The sequence below is a fragment of the Hyla sarda genome, chromosome 8, assembly GCF_029499605.1.
Source record: "Hyla sarda isolate aHylSar1 chromosome 8, aHylSar1.hap1, whole genome shotgun sequence".
NCBI lineage: Eukaryota > Metazoa > Chordata > Amphibia > Anura > Hylidae > Hyla > Hyla sarda.
Window position 1 is genome coordinate 196,077,689 of NC_079196.1, and position 25,494 is coordinate 196,103,182.

At 42.8% G+C, this 25,494-nt stretch overlaps 1 protein-coding gene across 4 annotated transcripts in view; it reads left to right on the top strand.

Moving 5' to 3' along the window:
* The window catches only part of MAD1L1 (mitotic arrest deficient 1 like 1), a 790,601-nt gene that overhangs the window by 186,967 nt on the left and 578,140 nt on the right, over positions 1-25,494 (top strand). For all 4 annotated transcript variants that reach the window (XM_056535643.1, XM_056535644.1, XM_056535642.1 and 1 more), the window contains exon 11: positions 6,549-6,693. In XM_056535643.1, the coding sequence (XP_056391618.1) occupies positions 6,549-6,693 (145 nt within the window). The remainder of the gene's footprint in view (positions 1-6,548; positions 6,694-25,494) is intronic.

The window sequence follows — 25,494 nt, forward strand, 5'->3', positions numbered from 1 at the left end:
GTCCTGTTTCAGTTAGTAGGATTACGACAACCTTACAACACGGAAAAATAAAGTTTTATTTCATTTTCATTGTAAAGCCTTAAAGGGGTTATCCAGGAAAAAACTTTTTTTTATATATATCAACTGGCTCCAGAAAGTTAAACATATTTGTTTAACTTCTATTGAAAAATTTTAATCCTTACAGTACTTATGAGCTTCTGATGTTAAGGTTGTTCTTTTCTGTCTAAGTAATCTCTGATGACACGTGTTTCGGGAACCGCCCAGTTTAGAAGAGGTTTGCTATGGGCATTTGCTTCTAAACTGGGCGGTTCCCGAGACAAGTGTCATCAGATTTTTTTAGGCCTGTTCCAGACATATTTTTTATTAAGGTTAACAGGGGAATGTATAATGAAGTATGTGTGGTACATGTGTTTTTTTTTTTTTTAACCCTGTTTTCTTTGCCGTGTATATGGTGATATTCCCATCTTAAAGGCTGATTGCATGTTGCTAGGATATGTCATTACTTAATCTTCAGTTGGGATCTGACCTCTGGGCCACTTACTGATTTAAGGAATAAGGCATCTGCAGTGATCATGCACCCTGATTCTGGAATAGTTTTCAAATGTTGGAAAGCTGAGCCTCAACCGGATTGACACCTTCTTCTCTATATACACTGGATACCATGAAACTTAATATCAACAATGGTGAAGATTTATCAAAACCTGTGTAGAGGAAGAGTGGTGCAGTGAGCCATAGCAACCAATCAGATCACTTTTTTCATTTTTCATAGGCCTATTTAAAAATGAAAGAAGCAATCTGATTGGTTGCTATGGACAACTGCACCACTCATCCTCTACACAGGTTTTGATACATCTCCCCCAGTATGTTTACTATTATGGATCCGCATCTCTTTTTAGGCTCTGTATTACAGTTAAATTTTTTTTGTAAATTTGGCTCACCTTAAAGGGGTTGTGTGCTGCCCTGCAGTTCGGAGCTCCGCTCACAGCGTCCGGAATTTCATTACTCCGAACGCTGTGTGCGGGCTTCCGTGTTCGGCCCCTTCGTGACGTCTCGCCCGCCCACTCGCGACGTCTCGCCCACCCCCTCTACGAAAGTCTATGGGAAGAGGGCACGACCGCTGTCACACCCCCTTCCCATAGACTTTGGTAGAGGGGGCGGGCGAGATGTCACGAAGGGGCCGGGAGTGACGTCACGCCCGGCGGCTGCGAACACGGAAGCCCGCACACAGCGTTCGGAGTAATGAACTTCCGGACGCTGTGAGCGGAGCTCCGAACTGCATGGCAGCGCACAACCCCTTTAATGGACCCACAGATATGTAAGAACATACAACTTGGGGAACTTTATTTGTAATAGATTTTATGTCTTGTTAGGGACATGAGTATGAGGACCAACACTCCAGTAAGTTAACTTTATTCATGGCCAGTCAACAAAATATCATTCACTGTATGAATCCATAACATTATGTAAGTCGAAATATCCTGGTGCATCACCTAACAGATGTAGAGGAGCCGCAGAGGAGAAAGGTATTTGCAGCCGTGTGAATACCTGTGTATACTGACAGATAATCTTCAGCTTGTGCTCCCCCTCCCTCCCCTGTCTTGTCGTTGTCTTCCCCTCCCTGGAGCTGAAGGTGCTGGTGTTTTTCGAGCTGAGTTCTGGTGACAAGCCGGTAACCGGGAGGACAAATGTGACTCTTCATTACTACTCAGATTGAATTAAACTTGAGTAATTTTCTTCAAGGTCACAATGAAGTGTTTTACTGTTTGCTTTCTGTTTATTTGAGAATGCAAATTGAATTTGGTGATTCAAATTGAAGGAAAGGCTGGAAATATAAAACTCATCAAAGCCGACGTGTAGAGAGATGGCTGGCTCTGCATGGATGCAGCGCTTCAGCTGCCCGTGCCAGCCTTCTCCTGTGATTACTAATTATTTATGTCTATTGTTTTTCTCATTTGCAGCTTTAAAATCAATATTATTTGTTTTGATGAACACTGAGCTATAAGCGAGCAATTAGACCGTGTAAGATGGATTTCTTCCGCGACACCTGATTTTTAGACTTTTTAGTTTTTTTGTGTCATTGATATTGCCGTAGGGGCTTTGTTATTGCAGAAAGAATTAAAGGAACACTCCAAACAAAACTTATATTTTGGTCCAGATCTATTATGGCTGTTGCGCCAGAATTTTAGATCCAGTTGTGGTACCTTTTGATACTAGTTGCCTTGGCAAATATTCACCAATGTGTAAAGTGATCAAAAGTGCTACGGTCTGAACAACCATAGCCATAGAGAAAACTTAAGCGGTAGCCTCCTTTGCCTTGCCACTACATGTGACCATCAGGAGGAGCATTGCCAGACCACCAGGTGTGACCATCAGAAGGAGCATTGACTGGCTACCAGTATGCAACTCTACCATATGAGGTGAGTAACACACAGTCATCTAAATTCCAGAGCCGTGTTATAAGGAGAGTTACATCCGCAACTCAATCTTCTCTATGGATTCCTAACATATTGGCCCTTATTTACTAAGAGTCCTGTGTAGGTTTCTTTGTGGGTTTTAATTCCCTACAATTTTTTTCCATGGTATTTACTAAGGTTACCCTACATTTTCCACTTTCCCTACATTTTGCTTTTTTTTTACACATGCTCTGATCTGTCTGGTTTTCCTCAGCTGAATCCACCACATTTTCCGTGAAAACCTTAGTAAATATGTTGGGGTTTTGTGAAAATGTCGGGAACACGCCCCTTTTCCGAGACCAAGCCCCCTTTCGTCTTGACCACACCCCTTTTTCGTGTTTTCTTAGCAAAATGGAGAGTTAGTCAGGGTTTTTTCAATTCTGACGCAAATTCGGGCGCAAAATCTGGCGCAGAAAGAACTTCTGGCACAATGCGACAGAATCTGGTGCACAACCCAACAAAACATGTCGGGTTTGCAATAGTAAATGAGGGCCCATGTGTCAGTTTTTACTTCTAGTTCTATCATTTTATCCATTAGTCACATAGCTGAGGGTGAACAGAACTGTATGGAGTTGTCTGAAACAGTGCCGCAGTGCAAGGGAACATAGTTGTTCCAATAATTTCATCATAATTGATTGTAATCTATTGTTCACTGTTATCAGCCATTTCAGCCTGGTGACAAGGCAGCTGCTCTTATATAAGCGGTCTTATTACATCCGCTATCTGGCAGGTAAATAAGCAATCTGAGGGTGATTTAGCCACGGTAATTGAGTGTTTGCTAGCTATTGATACACTTGGCTTTCATCCGCCAAAAAGTTTCTGTAGGGCTGCGAAATGCGGCAACCTCTATTGCCGGTAGGTCACAAGTAATCAATAGGACCTGAAACGTCTCTATCTATTTCCACCTCGTCCTTCTTTACCCAGAATTGTAAATGTAATGTCATAGTTAATCATAACTGAAATGTTTTTACTGGAATGGATATGCGTCCCCCACCCTCGAGGCTTGTAAGAAAAAAAAAAAAAGTAGCAAAATGACGGATTATGCACGGCAAGCCTCTTTGTTCGCACAATATCTAATCAATGGCGTAGCCCTATTATTTTGCCTCTGGCTGTTCCCAGTGATGCTTGCTGGAAAATAGTCTTCATTTGAGCCTGATAAATGACAGCTATCACAGAGATTAAGGCCCTAAGCAGCAGTGGAAATTGTTTAATGTTTGAGATTCCAATCTCTGATAGAACTTTTTATATATATATATATATATATATATATATATATATATATATATTTTTTTTTTTTTTTTTCCTTCCCTGTCTCTTCGGAGAATGCCTCGAAATGCGTTGGATCAGAATCTACATGAGAAATATAACAACTTGGAATGTCTGCATAGGACTAAATCATTATCGGAGGCATTTGTCTATGTGGTGCTCTGGTATAAGGAGATGGAATTATCTTGGATTATTTGCGATCAGCCTGCATACTTGAAGGAATATGACAAGAAGCGTTTTAAGGGGTTGCAATAAAATGCTAATTATGGCAGAAACTGAATATTTGTTCTGTAGCGAAACGTAACATAAACATCTTTCTTCTAATGTTCAGTCTTTCCCCCTTGGCTTTACATTCTTTTTCATGTCTATCAGCGGGGGTTGAGTTTCCCTATTTTGATACTCGCATTGCCATGTAAATAAAAAATGAACATGGCGTCCAGTCAGTTTGAGGAGGGATCAGCAGGATGGTGTGGGGAACGGAATGGAACATTTACTTCTGAGGATGATTTGTTTTGAAACTTAAGAGCTTTGAAAATGCCACAGTGCTCGAGGAGAAAGCTGGCCCCAGCTACAGCATCCTGCTGCTATTTATGTGCTCTGCCCTCTTTATTTCTTCCAGCCATTTATACAGACCTGGAGTATAGTCATAAAAGAAAGAATTATGCTGCTCACCTAATACCCACTATAAGTATACAGGTGCAGGTACTAAATAGATAGTAGTAGTTCTCTCTGTCTTTCCCCTAAACTCCTTCCTTCTCTTCTTTCTTGCTTCCTTTCTTCCTTTTTCTCACTTTTTCTAATTCTTTCTCGCTCTTTATCATCTCTCTCTCTCTCTCTCTCTCTCTCTCTCTCTCTCTCTCTCTCTCTCTCTCTCTCTCTCTCTCTCTCTCTCTCTCTCTCTCTCTCTCCCCCTCTCCCCCTCCCCCTCCCCCCCTATCAGACCCTCTCAATAATTTTCTTTAATTGTCTTTTTGCTCTTTATCTCTTAGCTAAGTTTTTTTTCTCTCTCTAATCTCTGTTCTTTCATTCTTTATTTTTCTCATATCCTTTTTTCTCTCTCTTGGACCTTTTACCGCTTTCTCAGTCTTTTATTTCTTATACTGTCCCTTTTTATCCAACCCTCTTCACTCGCTTAATTCTTTCTTCCTTCTTTGCTCCTTCCCTGCTCCCTCCCCTCTTCCCTTCCTTCCTTCCCTCCCCTCTTCTCTTCCTTCCTTCCCTCCCCTCTTCTCTTCCTTCCTTCCCTCCCTCCCTCCCTCCCTCCGTCTGTCCCTCCATTCTTTCCTTTCTCCTTTCATCCCTCCATTGTTCACTTCAATCTTCCATTCCTCCCTACCTCCTTCCTTCCCTTCCTCCTCTTTCTTCCCTCACTTCTTCAGTCCTTCATTTTGTCCCTCCCTCCTTCCTTCCGTTCCTCCTTCCTTCCCTTCCTCCTCTTTCTCCCTCCTTTCTTCCCTCACTTCTTCAGTCCTACATTTTGTCCCTCCCTCATTCCTTCCTTCATTTATTCCTTTCGTTCTTTCTTTACTTCCTCTCTCCCTTCCTATATTCCTTCCCTCCCTCCCCTCTTTCCTCCTTTCTTCTCTCCTTGCTTTTTTCTTACTTTATTGCTTTCCTCCCTCCATCATTCTTTCTCTCACCCCCTTCATTTTTCTGGTTGATGAAGAGATCTTTATAGTTTCTGATCCCTTCATAAGAAATACATCTAAATGAATGCTCCTCTCACATCTTATGTGTTCAATTTATGAAGGAATGATGGAGCTCAGATTCCTGTGCCTTTTATGTGATCACTCTAGAGGGGATTTTATTTTATTTATTTTTATTTTTTAAACTAATTAAAACAGCGGTTAAGAAAAGCGGTGATGGAGCTGATACAATTAGATGATCTGTTTTCATGTCAAGATTGAGAGTCTGCACAGTGAACCTCCCCACCTGAATATGCCACTGAAAAGACTCGATTTCACAGCTGCTGATTATAACATTGAACTATAAAGAGTTGGAATTAAACTGTATCTTGCTTTGCTCTTCTGTTAAATTAAACTGTAACTTGAATTGCTTTTCAGTTTATCAACAGTAACACATTGTTAGTTTTGCTTTGTACTTTTTAATCACCGACACCAGGGGAAGAGTCACATCGGGCAGTAATGTCACCTAAATATACTAATAGACAGACACGTTGATAATTACAGTTGATGCCAAGGTGCATTTTTTTCCAAGGCATTGTGGTACATACCACCTTCTTACTATATGGTTTTATAAACCAAGTTTAATAAAGTTAAACAAAAAAATGTATATGTAGATGTGTGTGTGTGTGTATATGTATAAAGCCCGCAGGGCTGTATTTGTGCGAGGGGCGGAAGTAATTATCGCTCCCTGCACTTCTCTTAAAATATCTGAAAAGTGTGGGTCATGGGAAATAGACTCCTGGCTCTCTAATGGTCTGTCTGGAAGGTAGGCCATCAATTTTAGAAAGCTGGATAACCTCTTTAACCTGGCCTCTGTTCTTATTACAGAGCCTTTGGACCCCATGGACTTACAGTACTGTATAGAAGTGCTGTTCCTGTTAAATCTGACTACAACCCCTTAAAATATTTCGGGGGGCAATCACTTAATTGAGGTATTGAAATCTTAAGGGGTTGTAAAAACTTTTTATTCTGTAAATTGATGTGTTTTTGTGTCATACAGGCCGCTAAGGTTGTTATACGGCACTAAGAGCCTTCAGACACCTGTATAGTAGTTTTGTTTGCAAATTAAACTGAAAGATTTTTTGTATGTAGTTTTTGCTAAGGTAATAAACTTTTTTCTTGTTTCCACTTTTCTTTCTTTTAGTGCCCGGATGTTCGAAAGTGCCAGGAAGAAGCTGCAGGAAGAGCAGCTGAAGACTCAAGGCAACTACCTCGAGGAGAAGAAGAAAAGAGAACAGCACGAAGCGCTGGTGAGACGTCTGCAGAAGAGGGTGCTGCTGCTCAGCAAGGTAAAGAGCTGTGCTCCAGGAGGATGTAAGGACCGAGACAGAAGAGATTAATAGTCAAAATAGGTAGATTAGATAGACATAGACTACAGATACATAGATGATTGAAAGATAAGCAAGAGATAGAGAGAGAGATAGCTATGGGATAGACATGAGAGAGTCATAAGGTTGAAAAAAGATCAGAGTCCATCAAGTTCAACCTATAACCCTTATGAGTCCCTACTGAGTTGATCCAGAGGATAGATAGAAATATATGAGAGAGAAAGATACAGCAACAGGAGAATACAGCAGCACACTGCTAGCACAAAGATATAGATAAAACATGAGTATATAGATAAAACATAAGTATATAGATAGAACATGAAAAGCTATACAGCTGTAGTGCAATAAATGAAAATATGAAACTATGAAATTATGAGGTACTTAGCTTGCGAATTTGGCAGCCAAATAGCGAGAGAGAAAGATACATAGCGAGAGAGAAAGGATAGATAGATAGATATGAGATAGATAGATAGATATGAGATAGATAGGTTATTGAAAGACAGCGGCACTCCCAATGTGGTGAAAAAATTGTGATCTTTTATTCACACAAATGTGGTGCGACGTTTCGGCAGGACGTTACAATTGCAGAAAGATTTTCTACTTGATTCGCTGTAGTAGAATATGTCACTAATATAATAAGATACACACACTGACTTTTCAGTTCCATCAGCTGAGTTGTCAAGTCTTGAGATAACATAAAGAATACAAATTTTAGCACAGATTAAGGTCACATGACTCTGCATCACTCATTCTGCACTAAAGTGACTCCATTTGTACAATGTTACTTCATGTATTTATTTTCATAATGTAAACGGGATATCTATTAAATTAGCAATACATAAAAATTAGCCGCTGCACTTTTAACCCAATGGGAGGAATTTGTAAGTTGCACATGTTAATAAATGACCCCATAGTGTCTAGAATACTGAATGGTAGGCATCAGTTTGTAAAGGGGACAAAATGTATTGGTTGCACCATATTGATCCAAAAAATATGGAGGTGTTTCCTATTATGTACTGACATCCCTTTTCCCTGAGTGGCGACAATAACCTAACAAATTAGAAATTACATTTACACCCAAATAACAATTTTTGGCACTCGTCCTGAAAACTCTGTCCTTCCATGGGCGCTTGGTGGTGTCCCACAGCGGGGTCACCTTTTGCTATTCTGAACACTGTACGGGTGGCTGTAGCCTTAAATGTCTCTAGCTCTGTATCAGGTCTATCTCTTTAGGTGTATTGCATTGAAATTTTCTTTTCGGTTTGATATATGTTCTGCATGCCCTGAGCCTATACAAGTGTATAACTGTCTTTACCTAAAAGTCAATTCTTTCTTAAAGGAGTAGTCCAGTGGTGACTCAGCGGTGAGCAACTTATCCCCTATCCTAAGGATAGGGGATATTTTGCAGATCGCGGGGGGTACGACCGCTGGGGCCCCCTGCGATCTCCTGTACGGAGCCCCGACAGCCCGCAGGAAGGGGGCGTGTCGACCTCCGCACGAGGCGGCGGCCGACACGCCCCCTCAATACCACTCTATGGCAGAGCCGAAGCGCTGCCTTCGGCAATCTCCGGCTCTGCCATTGAGATGTATTGAGGGGGCGTGTCAGCCGCCGCCTCGTGCGGAGGTCAACACCCGCTATCTCGGCGTAGAGCCGGGGCCCCGTACAGAGAGATCGCAGGGGGCCCCAGCGGTCGGACCCCCCCGCGATCTCAAACTTATCCCCTATCCTTAGGATAGGGGATAAGTTTTTCACCACTGGACTACCCCTTTAACAAGGACTGGTAATGTATCCACTATTGAGCCAATTATGGGCTAATTACTATCCTGTCTCCACCCCAGTCCCCAGAGACAGGAGAGGATCCTAAAGCACATGTTTATTGTGGCCATGGTCAGAGAAGCAGTAACATCACATCCTGCAGCTCTCACACCTTCAGGGGTAGTTTGCCCAAACTTTCAACATTTCAGCACAAGGCAACAAAGCTTGCCCAGTGTTTCCTGCCACAGGTATAAAACATTGCAAGCAAATGGTAGCAAAAAAGACAAATGCAGAAAGGAGAGGCTCTTTTGCAAAGTAAGTACTAGGTATCCTCTGCGCCGGCCTGATCGAGTGATGGACTTATGTCTGGGGATCTCCTTCTGGATGCCCTCAAAGATAGTGCTATCTCAGCAGTGACATAATAAAAGGTCTAGTACATTCTTTCAAGTTAGGTCTCATGTTAGAGTGCAGTGGAGAACAAACTACCAAATCTCAAGTCTATTGAGACTAATTATACCAAGACTGTGACAAGTTACCAGATGCTTTTTTTTTTTTAATCCACAGGACAGGCAAAAAATAAATAAAAAATACATCACTTGATTAATTCTCCATATATTTCCCATCATATAGCTCTTATTATGTTAACTCCTCCACCTAATTCTTTCTAGCAATCATTCCCATGCCTGAATAGGGGGAATCTTCCTAGCAAACCAATTCCTAGCTATTAATAACACTCCTATAAAGATAAGTTTAGTCACCAATTTGCATTTTGAGGCTTCTATTCCTTGTAAATTACCCAAAATGACCATAATTACATTAACTTCCAGGTATACATTTATACGATCAAAGGCAGAGGGCCTTTGCTTGCGGGCATTTCCATCAAATCCCACATCACTCAATCCACACAGAAACCCTGTAAGCCTCACATTAAACCCTGGCTTTAGAGGTCTTAATTTCCCAGGGCCTTGACACTGATTTCAGTTTTATTAAAGTAGTGGTTTGTTGGACCATATATCTCAACATAGGGTTGCACCACTCATGCCACATGACAATACAACCCTGATCATCCAACATTCACTACACGCACAACTCTACTTCTGGCATCACAAACTTGACGTTTGCCAGTTATGTATCCATACCACCATGACCATCCTGCATACCACAGCTTTATATATTTTTCCACCATAGATTACTATATTCCTACTATACGACGAGAGATTGTTTCCCTGTCTTCCTCTGCTCTACTGGTGCACTGCATGTAAATGTGTCAGTCTTCACTGAAGTGGGGGCGGGGGGGGGGGGGGTGGGGTAGTGGGTTGTGCAGCCCAGGGGGGTTGCGGGCTGCGCGGCGGGATCGGGATGGGCCATCACTGTATGCCTCCAGTTATTTCCCCACTACAACTCCCAGCATGCCCTGACAGCCAATAGATGTCAGGGCAAGCTGGGAATTGTGGTGGGGAAACAGCTGGAGGGACGCTGAATATGTGAACTAAGGGGGGGTGGGGAGGGAGTTGAGCGGTGCGACGGGGCCGGGTCGGGGGGGGGAGGTTGCGGGCTGCGTGGCGGGGAGCGGGATGTGCGGCCATCACGGTGTGCCTCCAGTTGTTTCCCCACTACAACTCCCAGCATGCCCTGACAGCCAGTAGATGTCAGGGCATGCTGGGAGTTGTAGTGGTGAAACAGCTGGAGGCACCCTTTTAGGAGAACTAAGGGCAGAAGTTGGCCCCCAGCAGGCATCAGTGACGTGGGAAAGTATGCCTGGTAGTGAGCACACTACCAGGCAGACTAAATGCCATTTTTAAAATAGTAAAAATAAAAATAAAATAAAGGCAGGGACAGAAAAAAAAAAAACATGATGGTGGGAGCTACCCTTTAACAATATGCATCTTCTGTCGATTTATTGTGGATTTTTTACTTCCATTTTGACATCAATGGGGATAATCTGCAAAGAATCCGCAGTATATCTGCAACGGAATTTAAACTTTAAAGGGGTACTCTGGTGGAAAACTTTTATTTTTTCTCTAATCAACTGGTTCCAGAAAGTTAAACAGATTTGTAAATTACTTCTATTAAAAAAATCTTAATCCTTCCAGTACTTATTAGCTGCTGAATACTACAGAGGAAATTCTTTTCTTTTTGGAACACAGAGCTCTCTGCTGAAATCACGACCACAGTGCTCTCTACTGACATCTCTGTCCATTGTAGGAACTGTCTAGAGTAGGAGAAAATCCCCATAGCAAACATATGCTGTTCTGGACAGTTCCTAAAATGGACAGATATGTCAGCAGAGAGCACTGTGGTCATGATGTTGGCAGAGAGCACTGTGTTCCAAAAAGAAAAGAATTTCCTCTGTAAAATTCAGCAGCTAATAAGTACTGGAAGGATTAAGATTTTTTAATAGAAGTAATTTACAAATCTATGTAACTTTCTGGCACCAGTTGATTTAAAAAAAAAAAAAGTTTTCCACAGGAGTACCTCTTTAACATTAATGCATCAAGCATATGACATTTTTGAAGTCCGTTTTAATGCAATTGGTAATGCGTCAGATTTTCTGCACAGCAAAGGCAGTGGTCTGTGAAGGTTTCTTGGGATATAGATCTTTGGCGTTGCAATGGATTTCTAGTGACTTTGTGAGCTGTAAGTTCCTGTAAATTCATTTTCCAAGCTTGTGGAAGAATTGCGGGGATGCAGAACAGTAAGCTTTCTCCTAATTTCTGGACACATGTATCACAGTAGTTTAGGTAAATGGATATATACGGGCAGGCCAGCTATGGGAATGAATAGTAAAATTGCTTGTTAAAGTGCTGCTCAGTGTCATTTCATTGCCCGGGAAGAAGCTGAGGCAAGAATAATTGAGATACAGAAGATTTACATAGCCGCATGTGGACTGTTCAGTCACAATAAGAGAACCTCACACAATAATAATAATGATAATAGTAATAATAGTAATATATCATGGAGATCTGTGCAGCAGAGAGTGAAGATTAATTGTACCGTCTGAGGCGTCTCTCATCTACAGAGGGAGTAGTAGACGGCAGATTGTGGACGTTTATTCTCAACTCTTATCTAATGTTGTTGTGTCTCTCTTGTCTCTATCATGTTATGTCTGTCTCTTGTCTCGCTCTCTCTCTCTCTCATTGTCACAGTTCCTCTCTCTTGTTGTCTCATTTTTATCTTTGTCTCATACTTTGTATCTTGTTGTTCTGTCTCTTGTGGTGGTTTTCTGTCTCTTGTGGTGGTTTTCTGTCTCTTGTGGTGGTTCTCTGTCTCTTGTGGTGGTTCTCTGTCTCTTGTGGTGGTTCTCTGTCTCTTGTGGTGGTTCTCGGTCTCTTGTGGTGGTTCTCGGTCTCTTGTGGTGGTTCTCGGTCTCTTGTGGTGGTTCTCGGTCTCTTGTGTGTGGTGGTTCTCTTTCGTTGTCTCTGTCTCTTTGTCTCAGTCCATTTATCTTTTTTTCAAATAAAGTTGTCACATTGGGAATGCCTCTCGTAGGAGGGAGCATCATCAGTATAATATGAGGAAGAAACGTCAAGTACTACATATCACTACACACATGAGCAACTCGGAGAGGGCTAAGAAGAGGCTGGAAATGCATCAAAGCATAGCAGGGATGTGCCAAACAATTGGTGTGACAAGATAGCGAAGACATCAAGGGAAACTCAAAGACAGGATAAAGAGGGGAGAAATGGAGTAAGGAAGATGGAAAGTAGAGGAAAGAGAAGCAGTAGAAAGTAAAGACAGAGGATCTCATTAGAAAAGGTGTATGTGGAGTAGACTAATTCCGGACCTCCGCAACACCCAGGTAGTTTTGATCAGCTGCAGGAATAGAAGGTAGAGGATTCTTATATATGTGAAAAGTTGACACTCTAGGATACGGAGGGGGAGGTACTAGTAGAGCAAGATCTCAGTTCGTGAGATGTAAATTCTCAAAATCTGGTGAGGCTAGACAGGCATTCCATGGCAGTCCATTTATCTTATTCTCACTTTATTTCTGTCCTTGTTCTCACTTTATCTCTCTCTTTTTTTTTTTGCTCTGCATTCCTTTCTCTCTCTCTCTGTCTCTTTCATTGACTGTCTCTCTTTTATTGTATCTGTCATTCTCTCTTGTTTCTGTCCCTCTCTCTTTTGTTGCCTCTGTCTCTTGTCTGTTCCTCTTGTTGTTGTTCTCTATTTTTGTTTCTCTTTTGTTGTCTCACATGTCTGTCTGTTGGTCTCTTGTCTGTTGGTCTCTTGTCTGTTGGTCTCTTGTCTGTTGGTCTCTTGTCTGTTGGTCTCTTGTCTGTTGGTCTCTTGTCTGTTGGTCTCTTGTCTGTCGGTCTCTTGTCTGTCGGTCTCTTGTCTGTCGGTCTCTTGTCTGTCGGTCTCTTGTCTGTCGGTCTCTTGTCTGTCGGTCTCTTGTCTGTCGGTCTCTTGTCTGTCGGTCTCTTGTCTGTCGGTCTCTTGTCTGTCGGTCTCTTGTCTGTCGGTCTCTTGTCTGTCGGTCTCTTGTCTGTCGGTCTCTTGTCTGTCGGTCTCTTGTCTGTCGGTCTCTTTGTCTCTCTTGTCTCTTTCATGCCTTGTTGGCTGTGTCTCTGTCTCTCTTTGTGTCTACAGTACCTATGTCTCTTTCTCTGTCTATCTTAGTTTTTTTCCTTATTTATCAATTAGCGTGCCAGTTTTCTGGTGTAAAATAAAGTGAAAATAAATAGTCTAAATAAAGTCACAAATTTGTGCACAAGCCCCATTTTTAAACCAGTATTCTGGTGTAAGAATAGATCAATTCCCTTTGTCTCTGTCTCTTCTTCCTTTAAGGGTAGGGTCACAAGATGCGCATGTGCAGCGTATTTCATGCTGCTGATGCGCCAATGTCAGTCTCTAGAGCGAGCTCCCTTCTGCGACCGAGTAGCCCTGTGTGTCTGCTGGTAGCAGCGGGTTTCACGTTTCAGATCTTTTATGAGCAAATATGCTGCTGGTGCGCTATGTGTGACTCTAACAGAGAATTTTCTGATCCAGTGTATTGAACTGGAGTTCTGAGCTGAATTCTAGACTTATTCTAGATTATCAGATGTTGTTCTGCTGTCTTCTTTAAGCGGCAGGAGGAATAAACCAGTTCTAGGATCCTCATCCCAGTGATACTTAACAATATGCATGACCTCATGGATTTTAGGGAAGCACGCATTATGAGCCAAACATTTCCACTAAGGCAGACAGCCCGCGAATGATAGATCACAAATTATGTAGTGTGAAGTGTATAACATTTGTCATTCTCTTTCTTGGATGAGGCTTGTTCTAAAATTGTCACTGCTGAGATATTGTGGCGTGTCACTAGTTATCAGAGATATATGGGATAACGCACCCCCTGTGAATATGAGGAGGAGGGCAGCGACAGCCGCGGGCAGTTATACAAGACACACATCACCGGGGCGGCTTCTCCTCTTCGTGTATGTTTTACTGTCGCAGTTTCATTCTGCTGCAATAGTAACTTTATGGGGAGAACGTGAATGTATATCAGTGTATGGACTAACGCTACTCACTGGGGGGAATTTATCCAATTTACCTTATTTTATTGGTGTAAAAAAAAGTCCACAATTTTTGCCCAGATGGGGATTTCACACAAAAATTTTGCGACTTTTCATTTATACTTAAAAAAATAAATAAAAAGAAAAAAAAGAAATTAAATGTATTGTGGCATGGTTAGCTTTTTGCAGTGGTTGGTGATTTATTAACTTATTATTATCAATTGTTATCAATTTTGTGAATTAAAAAAAAAAAAAAGTTGCTAATATTTTTGTGCAACTTAAGTCAGCTCAGACCACTCTTTAAAAATTGCTTATATGCACACTATTTAAATATTTACGAAGAGCATGCACCCTTGTGAGCAAAGTACACAACGCATGCCCAGACAAAAGGGTGTTTAAAAGAACTTGCTTTACACAAACAATGATATTTCCCCCCCCCCCCCCCACCCCCACCCCTTATAGCTTGACATAGCCTGAAGAGCTGGCCTTTAATCTACTCCGCTTAAAGATGTCGTTTCACAACATGGAAGTCCATAGGCCTGTGGCCATATACAGTGACCCCTCGACCTACGATGGCCCCGACATAAGATAATTTCAACATGCAATGGCCTCTCAGAGGCCATCGCATGTTGAAGGCAGCATCAACATACAATGCTTTTGTATGTCGGGGCCATCACATAAACGGCTATCCGGCAGCGCAGACTGCTTCAGCTCCGTGAGCTCCGGTGATGATCACTTAACTGTCCTCGGGGCTCCGGCGTGTCCTCTTCGGGATCCTCTGCATCGTCGGCGCTCTCCATCAACGTCATCACGTCGCTGCACACGCCATCCTGTCATCCAATAGGGGCGGCGTGCGTAGCGATGTGATGGCGGCGACGGAGAGCGTGGATGCCGGGGAAGCAGAGGCCTTGCCGGAGCATCGGGGACACCTCGGGGACGCGGCGACGGCGACATCCAGGGCAGTGGTGACGAGCGGTGACGGTCCGGAGCGGCTGGGACAGGTGAGTAAAACTTCCTATACCAGTGGTCTTCAACCTGTGGACCTCCAGATGTTGCAAAACTACATCTCCTGGCATGCCCGGACAGCCAACGGCTGTCCGGGCATGCTGGGTGTTGTAGTTTTGCAACATCTGGAGGTTCGCAGGTTGTAGACCACTGTCCTATACTTTACATTGCACGGATCCCTCAACATACGATGGTTTCAACAAACGATGGTCCATTTGGAACGGATTACCATCGTATGTTGAGGGACCACTGTATATTAAATGAACATTGACCTAGCCCACCAATGTCAGAGATGTCTGGCAGCAGCTTATTTCCTTGTTGAGAACACTTAAATCTAGCCTGCACTAAACAATTGTTTATGTGTGTGGTCAAAAATTTATGTAACGACTTTAAAGAATAACTTTCACTTTTATAAGCTTTTGACATGGGTTCTCCGCGTAGAGCATTGTATGGATTTATAGAAAGTCCTTGAGATCAAAACTTTTGACACTTATAGGAACAAGATAATTACCATTCTCTGTTTCAATCATTTTTTATTAAGCTTATTTTTTTTAAATGACAGCAGATCTGCCGGACACGGAATGGTTTGACTGCTGGGACCCCTGGTGATGTCCGCAGCAAACAACTTACCAGTCAGATCTTCTTCCCTGAGCGCTCCGGCACCCACCTTCAGAGACTCGCTCATGGGGAACTTGGGTGCCGTCCTGCTCAGCCAATCACCGACTAAGCAGGCCGCCACTCCTGTTATAGACAAGTGCGTTTGATCGTGTGGATGCCAGCGGTCAGACACCTCGCGATCAGACACTTATCCTCTACCCTGAGGATAGAGGATACGTTTTTCTAAACCTGAAATCCTCTTAAATATTTTTTTAAAGTGCAGTATTAGAAAAACATGTCTGTTTCTTCCAGAAACACTACCTCTCCCTATTTATGGGTTGTGTATGACATAGCTTCACAGTTCTCCTGAAGTGCCACACACAACCTGTTGACAGGTGCGGTTTGTGGACAAAAGCAGCCACATTTTCATAACCCAATGGATCATCCAGTTCATACCATTCTACCACATATGTACAAAAGAGCCTATAGAAAGCCTTTTGTACAGTGGCCATGTAACCCCGTAATAGATACTGTAACAGATCTAGTGCTGTTGGGCCACCTTACAGCTCTATTGGTGTATTTAGTAACATGACAAGGCCACATGCAGTGCCTTCCATACATTTTCAGAAAGTTTCTACTTCTCGTTGCCGAGGGTTTTGGACAATTGACAGGCGAGGTTGGTGTTACTGATATACTTAGTTCACAGAACTGCATTTACTAAAAGTATCACAGGTTGCGCTGTCTCCTTTAAGTCTTCACTGATTCGTTCAGTGGGGTCTCGAAGTAGCGTATAAGGTGAACATTGATTAAAGTAGACTGATTGGTTGAAACGATTGTGTTTCTAAGGTGTCTCTGAGACAATCAATACTAATCATATAAGTGACTTGCTGTGGCCCATAACAGCTGAGCTCCCTGCAAGGAACCTCTCCGTGATTAAACTGTTTTGTGAATGTCAGACACATCTCATGGCGTCTCTTCCCCGTCCGCAGCCCTTCGGTCTTCTAATAAGGTGACATCTTCCCGTTTCCTCATTCAGCATCTAATCAATATATGATGCTGTTCTCTAGGTCTCCGTGAAATAGTGACTATCTTTGTAAATTATGGAAGCCATAAATATCCATTTATTCTATTGATGCAATTCTCTGTTGTTTCTATAATATCTCATATAACCACTGTATAGATTTTCTCCATGATGTTGGAAACTTTACAAAAGCTTAACTTTTTCCAAAATGCCACTTCATTCTGGAGATCGTTTGGGGGGGGGGGGGGGGGGGGGGCGCACAGCACTCAGACCCCAACCAGTCCTAGAGATGTGCATTTTAGCGAGAGAAGCTCTTTAAAACTAAAGTATTGAGTTGAAATGAACCTGTCATGTTCAAAATGCAATCCAGTCTGCAGGTGTTATGATTTAGAATGAGATGAGCAAATTGATATACACTCCTTCCCCCCCCCCCCCCAAAAAAATAAATAAATAAATAAATAAATAATGCACTCATCTAGAACCGCACATTGCTGCAAAACTCTGCATGAAGTTATGTCTCCCTATTATTAGACACTGGGTCTTGTCACAAGATGACGTTAAATTTCTTCTCCTTCTGACCTATAAAACATGCACTCAGAGGCTACTTTTGGGTAGTGTACCTCTTGGTAAGAGATTGTTGACTCTTAGACATGCATTTATTATACAGTTTAGAGCATTTTGCTCAATTTATAGACTGTGAAAGAGGTCACATGATTGGACGGAGAGAAGCAGGATGTTAGTATCTCATCTTGTATACAGGTTACCCCAACAGGGTACTAGAGCCTCCACATCATTACATTCACAAAGTTTCATTCCATCCCAACAACTGCTTATTGGTGTTTTATCTATTTTTTGAAAATATTTAGTTGAACTAGACATTTATTCATTTAAATATCTATTCTTCCTGTTTGTGTCCAGTGGACAGTCTCATCTGTGTTTTATAGTCTTTCCCTATGAGCAGTGTGAGCCAGTGATAGAAATGGTGATCAGGGATCACTATATTTCCCTATGGTAGCTGTTATATGTAGCTACCAGGTTTCAGAAAGTGCATATCTCATCCAGTTAAAGGGGTACTCCGTCCCTTAGACATCTTATCCCCTATCCAAAGGATAGGGGATAAGAAGTCTGATCGTGGGGGTCCTGCCGCTGGCGACCCCCGCAATATCTCATGCAGATACCCACCTGTGAGCACTGCAGGAAGCGCTGGAGGCTCCATGTCTTATGCCTTCCGACCACGGGGATGGAGTATCGTCACACCCCCTCCCATAGACTTGCATTGAGGGGGAGGGACGGGGCGTGACATCACAATACTCTGTCCCCGTGGTCGGAAGGCATAAGACTTGGAGCCTCCAGCGCTTCCTGCAGTGCTCACAGGTGGGTGCTATATGCTTATGCTAGATTGCGGGGTCCCCAGCGGTGGGCCCCCCACGATCAGACATCTTATTCCATATATTTTGGATAGGGGATAAGATGTCCTTGGCCGGAATACTGTTTAACATGTGAACTCTGTGAATTTTTAGTAATTCGGGCTCTGATACTCCAGAAAAAAAGCTGCAGTATACAGTGAAACCTCTTTGAGAAGACCACCCATAATTGCATGCTAAAATTTTAGACAGCAAGGATCTTACCATCAAAAATACCAGGACCACATAAAACTCAATGGAGTTTATCACTGTTTTGTTTGCAATGAAGGCTCTGTTATTGATGGAGACTAGTGTGAATAAATATATATATATATATATATATATATATATATATATATAACTCAATGGCCCTCTCTGAGTGTTTCTTGATTTACTCTGTGTATTTTTCTCCCTGATTTACTAATGTCTCGCACGGGAAAATAAATTGTCGCACGGGTTGGAAATTGTGTCGCACGGTAAATTGTATATATGCCCCCCGCGCAGCGCAATCATATGCCCCCAGCAGCGCATGTGTGTATATATATATATATATATGCCTCCCACACAGCGTTATCATATATCCACTGCAGCGCATGTGTATGTATATATATATACCCCCCCACACAGCGCTATCGTATACACACCGCAGCGACATGTGTGTGTGTGTATATATATATATATATATATATATATATATATATATATGCCCCCCGCACAGTGCTATCATATACACACTACAGCGCATGTAGATATTTATTATATATGCCACCCCGCACAGCGTATCTATATACATATGCCTCTGAAGCACTATCAATGACTAATGCTTGTCATTGATACCGCTTCAGAGGCATATGTGTATAGAAGCAAAATGGGGACCAGACATATAGCGTTATACACAATCCTCCTGAGTACAAACACCACAGCTGCCCCATTGCCTCCCTCATCCCCGGTGTCATAATTACCTGGGCCCGGGGTCCGCGATCCTTCTGGCTCCGTCGCTGTTGCTGTGCACTCTGCAATGACGAGTGACGTCCCCAACGCGACGTCACCGTCAGTGCGCACAGTGACAGCGCCGGAGCCAGAAGGATCGTGGACGCCGGGAACAGGTAATTATAACACCAGGGATGGGGCAGCTGTGGTGTTTGTACTCAGGAGGATTGTGTATAGAAGCGAAGTGGGGACCAGATAACGCTATATGTCTGGTCCCCACTTCGCTTCTATACACATATGCCTCTGAAGCGCTATCAATGGCAAGCATTAGTCATTGATAGCGCTTCAGAGGCATATGTGTATAGATGCGCTGTGCGGGGGGGCATATATAATATTTATGTACATGTGCTGCGGTGTGTATATGATAGTGCTGTGTGGGGGGCATATATAATATTTATGTACATGTGCTGCGGTGTGTATATGATAGCGCTGTGCGGGGATATATAGATATATATACATGCGCTGCGGGGGGCATATGATAGCTCGGTGGGGGACAAGCCATATAGCGAAGTGTAGGGCAAGATATATAGAAGCTGTGGGGACATAGACATTCCCCCCAGCGATTCTATTTATCTTTCCCCACCGCAGCTCTTCTATTTTAGAACCCTGCCGGGATCCCTGAATGGCTCTTCAGTTCCTGACATTCAGTGATCCTGGCAGGGAATTTGAAAACTAAAGAAAAATACATTGTATATCGCTGGGGAGCGGACCATGCCGCCCGATCCCCTGCTTAATAACTTTTGATCGGATCGGGTCTCAGAAGTGAGACCCGATGCGATCAACCCCTTAGCCCCTATACTACTACCCCCAACATGGAACCCTGTAGGATTCACCCGGTTTTCAGTAATTTCCCTACAGCTCAGAGCTGTCAGGTTTTGGTGAAGAAAAATTCACAGGTTTTCCTGTGAGTTTTTCATCATACTCCAAGTGTTTTTTGTCAGGAACACGCCCCTTTTTGTGATAACCACGCCCATTTTGACGGGTTGTGTTTTTGGAGTGATGATATATTTTGTCGGGTTGTGTGACCAAATTTGTGTCGCATGGGCTATGTGACACAAATTTGGTCGCACAACCCGACAAAAAAAGTCGGGTTGACATTAGTAAATGAGGGCTAATGTGTATATTCTAGCTTCACGTCCAAACGGCTAAAGATATTAACATGAAACTTGGAACACATGTTACTTATATGTCAACAACAAACACAGGATAGGTAATATAACCCTTATGTTTGAAGTCCCATGCAAATCTATGGGAAATGTATGTTCCCATATAGCTTCCATAGGGCTGGAGATATTTTAATAATACCTGGTACACATATTACTTATATGCCAAATAAAAAGATATGATAGTTAAATTAACCCCTACCTACACCCTTATATAAAAGATGGGTTTTTGTTTCAAGTTTCATGCAAGTATATGGGACTTCCGGTACCTTACTCCACAAGCTCCGCTCTGCATCTCCTGGTGAATGTGTCAGTCTGGCTTGTAAGCCACACCTCATCTCACAAAGACACCACCCTTTTATTCTCTACCCTTTTTGTGCATTGGTCTGGTTTGCAAATCACGCCCAGTCCCATAAAGCCACGTCCCCTTCTATTTTCAGCTTACAATATCTTCATCACAAATCAGTCCCACCTGAGGACAGGATATGAGGATGGGACATAAGGACAGGATATGAGGACAGCATATGAAGACGGGATATGAGGATGGGATAGGAGGACGGTCTATGTGATCGGGCTATGGGGTGGGGCTATGGGGTCGAGCTATAAGGATGGGCTATGAGGACGGGATATGGTTACGGGATATGGGGCTGGGATATGACAACAATATATGAGAACTGGATATGAAGTCAAAAGCTTCCTCCTTTGTTGATTTTCCTCCCCAACAAGGATTAGGAAGGAAAAACTGGGCAATACCGGGTACTCAGCTAGTATGTATATATATATATATATATATATATATATATATATATATATATATATATATATATATGATTGCTTAGTAATATTGCAATATTCATTCTATCAACTGATCCCATTGGCTGTGTTGAGATTAGGTAACCCCTCTGACACCCATGTCCATTCATACGTCATGTGAATCTATGTGTGTCTGGAGTAGTTTTCAAGGTTTTTTTTTAGGCTAGCCATTGGGGTGAAATCAGTCAGTGGATACCGGATCCAAATAACCGACTTCTAAAAAGAAATCACTGTGCCGCTTTCTTGTTGACTACGCTTAACTTTCTATAGCCGTTAGATGGACACACAGCCTTTAGATTCTCTTTTTTTTTTTTTGCTTTACCTATGACTGTTTTAACTTTTCTTTTATCTATTGTTTAGACATTACCGCGTACAAATCTTAGAATTTATCATAATCATATCAAGAAGAGAGAATAGAAGTAGGAATCAAACACTCTTTTTCTTTAAAGAATGGAAACAGTTTCACCATGCACTTAAGCAAGACTTCCCGAGCGGATTTATTGTTCTTGAATGTGAATACCAGGGTATAGAACAAAAGATTAATACCAAAATCTGTCGCTTTTCTTCTTTCGTTTGTGTTCAGAATGGAGCCGCTGCGCCTCTCCTCACACTTCTAATATTGGTTTTCTTCTCGTGACAGATAAAACCGTAGGTTTAGGAAAGCAATTTTTACAGTAATAAGAAACTTGAATCATTATACATCACGGCTGACCCCAGAGTTAATAGTCTGTGTCAACTTTCAACAAGTTTGAAATTAGAATACCTTCTTGTCATATCTTAATTTAAGACTTTTTTTTTCCTTTGGGTGAGAAAATTGTAAAGGAAATGTTGAAACATCCCGTTGGTAACCCTTAGCCTTCTGCTACCATCATTTTACTGTAAGTTGTGAAAATATATTATAAAACTTTTTTGTTATACGTTAGGGATAGAAGGCATTTTTGTTTTTAAAGTTTGGTTGCTTTTTAATTTCTGTAAATAACTCCTATCTATCTCATACCTCTCTTTATCTGTCTCTTGTGCTTCTGCTCAAGCATTTTCAGAATACATATATAAGAGAAGTATGGCAATATTCAGCAGTATAGATCTGGGTCCCTGTTCTCATCACAGGAGACCCTCCAGGCCTGTGTAACTTTGCACAGGTCCTTATCAGACATTTGACAATAATTCTGCTTTACTGGGCCTCTCTAATGCCTGCCTCAAAATCTCCTTTTATCATTGCCATGATGGTAGTCCTAAAGATTTTGTCCGAAAAGAAAATCCTAGTAGTCTTCCTAGCAGGCATACTTACCTATGTGAACAAACAATTTTCAGCCCTAAGACATGGTCTCTCTAAAACTCACTTCTGCAATGTTAGTGGTGCACGCCACCTATAAACTTCATCTCTTCCTGCATGCAGCATTCGGCAATGTTTTCCGCCCAGCCTCCAACAAAAGGCACCACTCTCCAACAAAAGGCACTGACACACTGCTGATGTCGCTCAGGGGGCTTCACTGACTGCTTTCAGAAACTAAGCCAAGCCCACGCTCATATTTAAATTCTCCAAACCCTATTCTTCGGGATTGTATCAATTGAGACACCCCAGACCTTACTGTCTAGGCCGCACCTTAGGCTTAATTACTCCCAATTAATTCATGCCTCGCTGTTGATGGTAAACATCTGGCCTAACTATTTAGTCCACTGTACAGGACAACCAAGTCACACTGTAGCAAGGGATGTGGAAATCCTATTGCCCGACGCCTGGGACAAGTAGTTTTGGGCGCTGGGCAGGTGAATTTGTCATAGATTTAGCCCTGTATCGGGCAAGCAGGGACAGACCGACGTCCCCCTTATTTTTCTGTAATGCCGGTGTGAGGCGCAGGAGCGGATGCAAGTCTGCACCTCACACCGGTGCCACGCCCCCTTATCTCCCCTCCCGGAGGATGGAGGACGCAGCTCAGAAGACACAGCAGGGGGAGAGGAAGGACGTAATCAGCTCGGTACACAGCTCCATCCCCCGCACACAGCTCTATCCCTCCCCCTCCCCCTGCTCTGTCTCCACAGGACCTAATCCACCACGGGGAGGTTGCTAGTTTTCACGGGGAAAACACAGATTGGTGGGGGGGGGTGAGGGGGAGGACGGAAATCTCACCTCACACCGGCCAGTGTGACTACAGCTCTGATGTCCACTCATGGCCAGCTCAGGTGAGGAGACCGAGAATACGGGCGGCGGCGGCGGCAGGAAGGGTGGTTGTATATGTATGGTGTGAGTGAATGTGTGATGTGTATGTAATGTACGATGTGTGTATGGTGTGAGTGGATGTGTATGTAATGTATGATGTCTGTCTGTGTGATGTGTATGTAATGTATAATGTGTGTATGATGTCTGTCTATGTGTGATGTGTATGTAATGTATAATGTGTGTATGATGTCTGTCTGTGCGATGTGTATGTAATGTATAATGTGTGTATGATGTCTATGTGTGATGTGTATGTAATGTATGATGTCTCTGTGTGTGATGTGTATGTAATGTATGATGTGTGTATGATGTCTTTGTGTGATGTGTATGTAATGTATGATGTCTGTCTGTGTGTGATGTGTATGTAATGTATGATTGGGGGGGCAGTGGCGGGTGTATGTATGATGTGTGTATATGTATGGTTTAAGTGTATGTGTGATGTGTGTATGATATCTGTGTGTGATGTGTATGTAATGTATGATGGGGCAGCGGTGGGTGTTTGTATGATGTGTGTATATGTATGGTGTGAGTGTGTGTATGATGTATCTGTGATGTGTATATGTAATGTATGATGTGGGGGGGCAGTGGCGGGGGGGATGTAGGATATGGGGACAGTGGCTGGTGCATGTATGATACGTGTATGTATGTATGTTGTGTATAGGGGCGGACTGTCACGTCGGGCATTAGGGCAATTTCCAAGGGCCCGTGTCTCGGGGGGGGGGGGGGGGGGGGTCGCTGCCGCCAGTTGTGCCATCTAATTTTATTTATTTTAAGTGGTTTCTGGCCACCCGCACTAAATTGCACCCCCAGAATCCCGCCCCCTTCATACTCTCCAGCCGACCAAGATCCCCACGGATGCACGCAAACACGCCCGAACCAAAACTTCAACTCCCAGCATGTAGCACCATAACCTAAACTGTAGAACTATAAAGTGCAATATGCTGGGAGTTGTAGTTTTGGTTTGGGTCAGCTGCAGAGCCATTGGCTGCATCAGGGCATGCTGGTTGTTGTAGTTACTAACTGTAATTCCCTGTATTCCTTGACACATCCTCTGGCTCTACAGCTGACACAAACCAAAACTACAACTCCCAGCATGTTACACAATAACCTTAACTGTACTACTATACAGTGCAACATGCTGCAACACCCACAGAACCATAGTCTGTATCAGGGCATGCTGGGTGTTGTAGTTATCTAGTAACTAAATGCAACTTCCAGCATTTTCTGAAACAAAATGCACCACATAAACTGGAGAAGCAGAACACCCCCCAGTAACACATAAGTCCCTATTGAGACTGAAAAATTGTGATTAAAATATTTTAAAAAGTGCGTATATATGTGAATAAGGCCCTTTCCTAATAAAAGTTTCCAATTTTCTTTAAATAAAAATAATGTACAAAAATAAACATAAGTGGTATCGCTGCATGTGGAAATGTCCAGACTATTAAAATATAATGTTAATTAAACCGTACGGTGAACAGTGTAAATGTAAAAAATTGTCCAGAATTGCTCATTTTTGGTCAATTCATATGAGAATTTTTTTAAGAGGTGATCAAAAAGTTACATCTAGACTTTTCTGGGCTTACCTCGGGCGTAAAAGGATCTACAGCTCTCCCGCCGCTAATAGCCTGGCATGCTGCGATCGCTGTGGCCGCTATTAAACCATTAGATCACCGCTGTCAAAGTTGTCAGCAGTGTCTAAAGGGATCTTATATCCATCCCTGGTGGTCTACTGGGGTGAATCGTACTATTTTGGTGGAAATTATTTTATCTTCCAGGACAAGTGGATTTTCTTGAGGGGCAAGTAGATTGTGTTCCGCTTTAGTCCCTTGGACAAGTAGTTTTTTTTTTTTTTTTTAATTTCCACACCCCTGCAGCTATCTATTGGTCCACTTGGAAAGTTATCGTCCTCAGCCCCTAAACAGAATCCACTACAGTTTCCCCTGGGGTTGAGCACCTCACTTCTCTCCCTCCTACAGGTTCCCTATGCCAGCCTTTAGTTTGCTTTACAGCTTCAGCAGACTTCCTCATGTAAATAGTCCAAGGCCGATGGTACATTCAGCCTATACTGGAACAGTGATGGCCGGCATAGAACATTGTAAGCGCCCCCTCCTCCATACCCCCTTACCACAGAATAATAGTGGTCACTTTCATCTGCTCCTTGACAATCCTAGAGAACTTAAAGGGGTAGTCCAGTGCTGAAAAACTTATCCCCTATCCTAAGGATAGGGGACACGTTTCAGATTGCGGGTGGGGTCCGACCACTGCCCCCCCGTGATCTCCTATACGGGGCCCCCGGTCGCT